General features: G+C 44.2%; 1 protein-coding gene across 1 annotated transcript in view; it reads left to right on the top strand.

Moving 5' to 3' along the window:
• npnta (nephronectin a) overlaps positions 1–9,657 on the top strand; it is a 76,288-nt gene that overhangs the window by 15,653 nt on the left and 50,978 nt on the right. The window contains exon 4 of the mRNA XM_071407710.1: positions 5,181–5,273. Coding sequence (XP_071263811.1) covers positions 5,181–5,273 — 93 coding nt within the window. The remainder of the gene's footprint in view (positions 1–5,180; positions 5,274–9,657) is intronic.

The raw sequence follows: 9,657 nt of genomic DNA, 5'->3' as shown, positions 1-9,657 counted from the left end.
GGGGGGGGCTACATGTACAGTGGGGAGAACAAGTATTTGATACACTGCCGATTTTGCAGGTTTTCCTACTTACAAAGCATGTAGAGGTCTGTAATTTTTATCATAGGTACACTTCAACTATGAGAGACGGAATCTAAAACGAAAATCCAGAAAATCACATTGTATGATTTTTAAGTAATTAATTTGCATTTTATTGCATGACATAAGTATTTGATACATCAGAAAAGCAGAAGTTAATATTTGGTACAGAAACCTTTGTTTGCAATTACAGAGATCATACGTTTCCTGTAGTTCTTGACTAGGTTTGCACACACTGCAGCAGGGATTTTGGCCCACTCCTCCCTACAGATCTTCTCCAGATCCTTCAGGTTTCGGGGCTGTCGCTGGGCAATACGGACTTTCAGCTCCCTCCAAAGATTTTCTATTGGGTTCAGGTCTGGAGACTGGCTAGGCCACTCCAGGACCTTGAGATGCTTCTTACGGAGCCACTCCTTAGTTGCCATGGCTGTGTGCTTCGTGTCGTTGTCATGCTGGAAGACCCAGCCACGACCCATCTTCAATGCTCTTACTGAGGGAAGGAGGTTGTTGGCCAAGATCTCGCGATACATGGCCCCATCCATCCTCCCCTCAATACGGTGCAGTCGTCCTGTCCCCTTTGCAGAAAAGCATCCCCAAAGAATGATGTTTCCACCTCCATGCTTCACGGTTGGGATGGTGTTCTTGGGGTTGTACTCATACTTCTTCTTCCTCCAAACACGGCGAGTGGAGTTAGACCAAAAAGCTCAATTTTTGTCTCATCAGACCACATGACCTTCTCCCATTCCTCCTCTGGATCATCCAGATGGTCATTGGCAAACTTCAGACAGGCCTGGACATGCACTGGCTTAAGCAGGGGGACCTTGCGTGCGCTGCAGGATTTTAATCCATGACGGCGTAGTGTGTTACTAATGGTTTTCTTTGAGACTGTGGTCCCAGCTCTCTTCAGGTCATTGACCAGGTCCTGCCGTGTAGTTCTGGGCTGATCCCTCACCTTCCTCATGATCATTGATGCCCCACGAGGTGAAATCTTGCATGGAGCCCCAGACCGAGGGTGATTGACCGTCATCTTGAACTTCTTCCATTTTCTAATAATTGCGCCAACAGTTGTTTCCTTCTCACCAAGCTGCTTGCCTATTGTCCTGTAGCCCATCCCAGCCTTGTGCAGGTCTACAATTTTATCCCTGATGTCCTTACACAGCTCTCTGGTCTTGGCCATTGTGGAGAGGTTGGAATCTGTTTGATTGTGTGTGGACAGGTGTCTTTTATACAGGTAACGAGTTCAAACAGGTGCAGTTAATACAGGTAATGAGTGGAGAACAGGAGGGCTTCTTAAAGAAAAACTAACAGGTCTGTGAGAGCCGGAATTCTTACTGGTTGGTAGGTGATCAAATACTTATGTCATGCAATAAAATGCAAATTAATTATTTAAAAATCATACAATGTGATTTTCTGGATTTTTGTTTTAGATTCCGTCTCTCATAGTTGAAGTGTACCTATGATAAAAATTACAGACCTCTACATGCTTTGTAAGTAGGAAAACCTGCAAAATCGGCAGTGTATCAAATACTTGTTCTCCCCACTGTATGTCAAGCAGTACAGTAAAAAAATATCCATATTTTCTTCTACCCAAATACAACGATTTTGACAATATCATATACTGTATCTTAACATTTGAACTGTCTTTGCCAAACACTGTCAAGTTACAGTAGTTAGTCAATGTATTCCAATGAAGTTCACAAACATCTGATAGGACCCCCAGAGACCAAAAGTCGACCAACATTCTTAGCGTAGACATTAAAACCAGTAGATGGTGATAGCGCTGACGGCATCCACATATTCCTATGGAAGCCGGAACTATTTGAATTTGAACCACGCCATATTGCTGAATGGGGCTGAATGGCACCAAGAAATCGCTAAGGATCATGGTAAAAGTGGCCGTAACTAGCAAAGGATCATGGTCGATGTAGTCGTTTTCATCCTGCCTGAGAGAGCCAACTCCACCGGGCGCGAGCCTCCTCGTAGCCTGCCGGCCCGTGATTGGTCTGTGTCAGCACATGGTCCTGTGTGACGACAAATGTAGTAGTCAGAATGGATGACTATTTAATGAAATATCTCGATTTGATTGACCGTGGGATTGAACTTGATGATAATAAACTAATATTGGAGGCTAAAACTGCCGTCAAAATGTTCTTTGGGGATGGGGGGGCGTTCTGGCGATTGTAATTTACATAGGCTTTCTAAGCCAGACCAGGGCTTTTGGCACTGCTAGGTTGCTAGCAGCAGCTGACCAGCAGAGCTCGTGACTTCAGGCTCCAGTCTGGACACTGGGGGCCTGATCCTTAGATGGGCTCTAAGGATGGATGGCCAGAGGAATGCCTGATGCAAACTGGTGTGAAGCGGTGTCATCAGTAGGTATTCAGGGAATGAGAAGCGTGTTGAATTGGAGCATGTAGTTGCTCCTCTACGGTTGCGGCGGCCATTTTTAGTTCCTCATGTCGTTGGATGTGGTCTAATGAACACAGGGTATTTCCCTGGGCCGCACCGCAGATTTAAAAAGACCAACCTTTCTCTGAACCCAACAGCCTGGGATGGGTTACTTCTGAGCATGCTTGTCCTCATACTACCCTCTGTGGAAAAACTTTAAAATAAAAACCCCTCAGAGCTCGTGACAGTGACCGTGTCAGCTGTATTAATAAATGATTTCATCGACTTTAATTGGCCCAAATCGCTGACCAGATAAGGACTTGAACTTGACCTAACAAGTTTTACACGTTTCCCTGATTCAACTCCCCCCGCCAAAATATGTCAAACCCTTTTTTATTTTTAATCAGGGGCGTAATCTAGAGGTTTCACAGCTCACCTGCGTCCTCGCGTTAACACCCTATCTCATATATCCCAGGTTTGGAAAATGGGCTAACACTGTTTTGTCTATTAGGTTACACATTCTAATAAAGTGGAATGAGACTACACAATGCTATCTCCTCCAGGTGAAGGAATCTCCACTAATGGCTGTGAATTCAATATGAACAATGTTCCAAGCCGAAATATGAACACTATCCCTCTATCACCTCCAACGCCCCATGCTCAAAGGTTTAACCGCCGCAATGATACGCTTCATAAAGCTACCTAATTCGATTTCAATTGACCTTTTGTGAATGGGCATTTTGGGTAACCTATATACTGGTGTAGGATCTTAATTTGAGCCGGTTTGCTACAGCAGGAAAATTATCCTGCAGCAACAGGAAATGTGAATTATTATGTGGATTATGATGAACAGAGATTTTTTTTAGAGGAAGTCTGAAATGTAAAAGGTGAAAACTCTTATCGATGTGCCCTTGAGCAAGGCACCTAACCCTAATTGCTTTTGTAAGTTGCTCTGGATAACACCATCTGCTAAATGACTAACATGTCAAGTGTAAATTACAAACTTTAGAAGACTTTTTAAGCCTTGAATACACTACAAGTGTACATTTTCCATGCTGTGCAGGACAATTCTCAGCAACAAAGAGTGATCAAATTAAGATCCTACATCTGTAGGGTGTACTTGCAGTGCCACAATTAAATACTTTTCATGCTTGCTTATATCTTTATAGTTAAGCAATGCTCAGCTAGCCTTCTGTACAGGTCCATTGTCTATTTCCACTAAGCATCAGTCATGATGTTGAGTCTCCACTCTTTCCCACTGCACCTCTACATTGTACTTCACATAATGACGGTATCAGGCGCACAATAAATCTGTGACAAGATAAGTGAGCTCGCCCAGACGTGTCCAATCATGATGCGCACACGCACACTCACCCCGCTTCCCGGCACAAACACATATAACCCCCCATCCCCGTCTCCAACTCCAACCGTAGGGATAATTAACGAGCCTGATTGGTCCCTATTATGACGGACTTAATGAAGCTTTTAATGGAAATTAGTACCAGTTGGCTGAGGCCCCTGTATATCAGCCATGGTTAGTATGCTGCAGTGAACACAGTGAGCAGCACAGTTAGACAGAACAGAAAGCAGAGCAAGCCTCCAGCTCTGTGTTTGTGTCCCAAATGGCACCCTTTTCCCTATGTAGTGCACTACTTTGGAACAGGGTCAATTGAGCTCTGGTCAAAAGTAATGCACTATGAAGGGAATAGGGTAGTATTTGGGACTCGGGCGTCTCCAACACCAGAACACACAGAAATACTGTAAAGCATTACTATTGCCTCAAGTCCTAATGCCTTCAGTTGCCCTAAACAACACTTCACACAACGGACAACCAGCAGCCAGAAAATATGATGTTTTATGTTGTTTCTACTGCCTGATACTGAACATAATGTTCACGGCAAGCGTTTGCTTTTGTGTGCTTTAGCGCCGTGCTAATAGTGAGGTATTAGGCTACTCGTTTAGCTGTGTTGGCCGTTTTCCACCGTAAATATCAGTGCAGCCGCTTTCAAAGCCAGGAGAATCAGCACTTCAGTGCTCGCACAAAGTTCAAGTGTTTTAATCGCTTAGGGCTTGTACGGTTTTAAATGGATCAAAATCAACAAGGAAACAGGGTTCTCTCTCCCAATAAGCCAGCGCTGTACAGTAATACAGTTTATAAGTTATATGAAAACATGGTTTCACATGAAAGTGTTATCTCTGGTCATTGTTGAACCACAATTCCCATCGCCCCTAATCCCACACAAGTATGACACACACGTGCCGCTGTGCTTGCAATCAACAAATCAAAGAAAATATTATTAGTCACGTGCACCGAATACAACAGGTGTAGTAGACCTTACGTTGAAATGCTTACTTACAAGCCACTAACCAACAATGCAAGAAAATGTTTTCTGAATGATTTTCTAAAAAAACGAATAAATTAAATTAGATCAACAGTAATGCACACTAAGTTACTGCACAAGTCAGACAGGATTAAATGCTTTCTCACATCTGATCTGAGACCAGGGCTTGTATTCACAGAGTGTCTGAGAGTTCTGATCTAGGATCATTTTAGCCTTTTAGCTCATAATGAATTAGATTTCATAGACACCGGGCACCTGATCCTAGATCAGCACTCCTATTCGGAGACGCTTTATGAAAACAGGCTGTGAGTGTGTTCCGGGGAATTGCTCTTCTCACTTGCCTCTTTCCTATCTATGGGAATCCTCCCCAAACAGCTCTGTGCCAGCACGGGTGTAAGCATGGAGACTGCGTAGGACCCAGCAAATGCAAGTGTCACCCTGGCTTCACTGGAAAAACCTGCAATCAAGGTAAGACCGTCTTCCTCACCGCCGATCAGTAACTGGGTTGACGTTGTGATCGCGACATTGTGACATTGTGATGCTTAATGACGTTGTGATTACACCCTACACTAAGATTGGATAGACCACTTGGTGTCTTCTGTGTGAAAATACACTGTACCTTTCATACTCCTGTAGAGAAAGAGGGAGAGAGAGAGAGAGTTAGTCAGTTAGTGAAAGAGAGAGAGAGAGAGAGAGAGAGAGAGAGAGAGAGAGAGAGAGAGAGAGAGAGAGAGAGAGAGAGAGAGAGAGAGAGAGTTTAGTGAGAGAAAGATAGGTAGTTAGTGAGAGATAAGGAGGGAGAGAGAGAGAGTTGGTGAGTGAGAGAGAGAGAGAGAGAGAGAGAGAGAGAGAGAGAGAGAGAGAGAGAGAGAGAGAGAGAGAGCTTCACACAGGGTCGTGGGGTGAGACAGGGATGCAGCTTAAGCCCCACCCTCTTCAACATATATATCAACGAATTGGCGCGGGCACTAGAACAGTCTGCAGCACCCGGTCTCACCCTACTAGAATCCGAAGTCAAATGTCTACTGTTTGCTGATGATCTGGTGCTTCTGTCACCAACCAAGGAGGGCCTACAGCAGCACCTAGATCTTCTGCACAGATTCTGTCAGACCTGGTCCCTGACAGTAAATCTCAGTAAGACCAAAATAATGGTGTTCCAAAAAAGGTCCAGTCACCAGGACCACAAATTCCATCTAGACACCGTTGCCCTAGAGCACACAAAAAACTATACATACCTCGGCCTAAACATCAGCACCACAGGTAACTTCCACAAAGCTGTGAACGATCTGAGAGACAAGGCAAGAAGGGCCTTCTATGCCATCAAAAGGAACATAAATTTCAACATACCAATTAGGATCTGGCTAAAAATACTTGAATCAGTCATAGAGCCCATTGCCCTTTATGGTTGTGAGGTCTGGGGTCCGCTCACCAACCAAGATTTCACAAAATGGGACAAACACCAAATTGAGACTCTGCATGCAGAATTCTGCAAAAATATCCTCCGTGTACAACGTAGAACACCAAATAATGCATGCAGAGCAGAATTAGGCCGATACCCACTAATTATCAAAATCCAGAAAAGAGCCGTTAAATTCTACAACCACCTAAAAGGAAGCGATTCCCAAACCTTCCATAACAAAGCCATCACCTACAGAGAGATGAACCTGGAGAAGAGTCCCCTAAGCAAGCTGGTCCTAGGGCTCTGTTCACAAACACAAACACACCCCACAGAGCCCCAGGACAACAGCACAATTAGACCCAACCAAATCATGAGAAAACAAAAAGATAATTACTTGACACATTGGAAAGAATTAACAAAAAAACAGAGCAAACTAGAATGCTATTTGGCCCTAAACAGAGAGTACACAGTGGCAGAATACCTGACCACTGTGACTGACCCAAACTTAAGGAAAGCTTTGACTATGTACAGACTCAGTGAGCATAGCCTTGCTATTGAGAAAGGCCGCCGTAGGCAGACATGGCTCTCAAGAGAAGACAGGCTATGTGCACACTGCCCACAAAATGAGGTGGAAACTGAGCTGCACTTCCTAACCTCCTGCCCAATGTATGACCATATTAGAGAGACATATTTCCCTCAGATTACACAGATCCACAAAGAATTCGAAAACAAATCCAATTTTGATAAACTCCCATATCTACTGGGTGAAATTCCACAGTGTGCCATCACAGCAGCAAGATTTGTGACCTGTTGCCACAAGAAAAGGGCAACCAGTGAAGAACAAACACCACTGTAAATACAACCCATATTTATGTTTATTTATTTTAACTTGTGTGCTTTAACCATTTGTACATTGTTACAACACTGCATATATATAATATGACATTTGTAATGTCTTTATTGTTTTGAAACTTCTGTATGTGTAATGTTTACTGTTCATTTTTATTGTTTATTTGACTTTTGTATATTACCTACCTCACTTGCTTTGGCAATGTTAACACATGTTTCCCATGCCAATAAAGCCCCTTGAATTGAATTGAATTGAGAGAGAGAGAGAGAGAGAGAGAGAGAGAGAGAGAGAGAGAGAGAGAGAGAGAGAGAGAGAGAGAGAGAGAGAGAGAGAGAGAGATGGGTACTTAGTGAGAGATGAGAGAGAGAAAGAGAGAGAGAGAGAGAGAGATAGGCTTCAAGGCCCCTTTCATCCACCTCCATCCAGACCTGCTGACATCAACATTTTCCAAAGGAAACTAATGGAAGTCAAACTTCACCCGGCCCTGAGCGATGGCATGATAATCATTGTTTATTGTCTACTATGCACACATACATAGCAACAGGAACAGGCGTAGTAATGTTGCCGTTTTATTCATTGATTCATAGCTGATGCAGGATGCAGGCTAGCTCTCTCCATAGTAGTTAGATACTATAATCGCACAGGAGAGGGTGGTAGAAACAGCCTGAATCAGCACAAATGGAAATGCCTGCTGTGCACCGGGGCCACACACACACACACACACACACACACACACACACACACACACACACACACACACACACACACACACACACACACACACACACACACACACACACACACACACACACACACACACACACACACACACACACACACACACACAGTGAATGATGTCTGGAGTGCAACCTCCCTCTGCAGATAACATCTCAATTACTATCCTGAGAACTCAGAGAGCAGGCTGAAAATGCAGTGCAACGAGTAGTCTGTTGAGAGTTACAACACAGTGAGTGAGTGAGTGAGTGAGTGAGTGAGTGAGTGAGTGAGTGAGTGAGTGAGTGTGCGTGCGTGCGTGCGTGTGCATGTGTCTGTGTCTGTGCCTCTATATTGAATTGAATGACCCCCTCAGCCAGGGAGGGTTAATTTCAGGTAAATCCGAGTGGCTTGAAACTACTTGTGGAATTCACGCCTTAAGACAGGAATAGGATAGCATGTAATTAAAAACATGGAGGGAGAGAGAGAGAGAGAGAGGGGGCGAGAGAGAGGGGGCGAGAGAGAGAGAGAGAGAGAGAGAGAGAGAGGGGGCGAGAGAGAAGGGGCGAGAGAGAGAGAGAGAAGGGGCGAGAGAGAGAGAGAGAGGGGGCGAGAGAGAGGGGGCGAGAGAGGGGGCGAGAGAGAGAGAGAGAGAGAGAGAGAGAGAGAGAGGGGGCGAGAGAGAAGGGGCGAGAGAGAAGGGGGAGAGGGAGTTGAAATCCTTTCCGGAATGTAGAAATGAGTCATCGTACATGTCTCAGGCTAGGTTGGCCCATGGCAGGTTGGCTGGACGGCTCAACTTTGATGTAGTCGCTAGAAAAGAATCAAACATGGGTCATGTTCGTTAGTAACCAAAGGAAGAGAACAGACTCAAACTGGGAGGGACTACTTAGACAGGTCCAATAAAAATAAAAATAAAAATAGTTTTCCACTGCAAATTGGTTTTAAAACATTTTCCGTTGCGTGCTCTAATGAACACCTCTGACTTCCTTACTTCGACTAGGACGGACGTTGCTCTTTTATCAATGTACTAATAATAATTAGACTTGTCTGACAAACTATCATTTAAAAAATATCAAATGCTTAAGTGTGCATGGAACTAAGTTGGCAGAGTCGTGCCTTAGACAAGCACTTGGCTATGACATCTGTTGTCACTGACTGAAGAGCTCATTAAAGGGGCAATCTGGGGATTTTTCAAGCGATCGATCATTTAGAGATAATGTATGTCTAATACGTCTAATAGATATAACCTTCAGCGGGAATCATTCCACGTCGCCGTAGAAACATCATTAATTATTCAAAACCTAAAGATTGGATTTCTTTTCTCCATTCAAAGTAGTGATTTGCTGTTAACCGTTGATTTGCCGTTCTAATGTCAGTCGAAGACACACTGTGAATGTTCATTTTCCTTTATGCCGATACTCGATCGATCTATCTTATGTTTCATTTATGTTCGGTTAGACACCCATTTAGATGGTGAGGTGAACTGTAATGGTTGAAATAGTGATGTGGCGTTGTAAACAGAGAAACATGTTTACAAGCAGTAGTTACAAGTATAACACACACACACACACACACACACACACACACACACACACACACACACACACACACACACACACACACACACACACACACACACACACACACACACACACACACACACACACACACACACACACACACACACACACACACACACACACACTGCAGTGCATGCTCGGGGCTAGGCATCCTGCTTCCACAATAACTGAGTGGTGAGGACAGAGGAATGATCCTCAAGGCACTGTGGTTAACAACAGTGTTAAAGCACCACAACACAGCAGATGTTTGTGACAGCGACAAGAGGGACCATAGAGGTGATCGTTGAGGAGAATTCTCTCTCCCTC

The sequence above is a fragment of the Salvelinus alpinus genome, chromosome 6 (assembly GCF_045679555.1).
Source record: "Salvelinus alpinus chromosome 6, SLU_Salpinus.1, whole genome shotgun sequence".
NCBI classification, from domain to species: domain Eukaryota; kingdom Metazoa; phylum Chordata; class Actinopteri; order Salmoniformes; family Salmonidae; genus Salvelinus; species Salvelinus alpinus.
The sequence above is the reverse complement of the archived record's forward strand: the minus strand, read 5'-3'. Positions and strand labels throughout refer to the sequence as shown.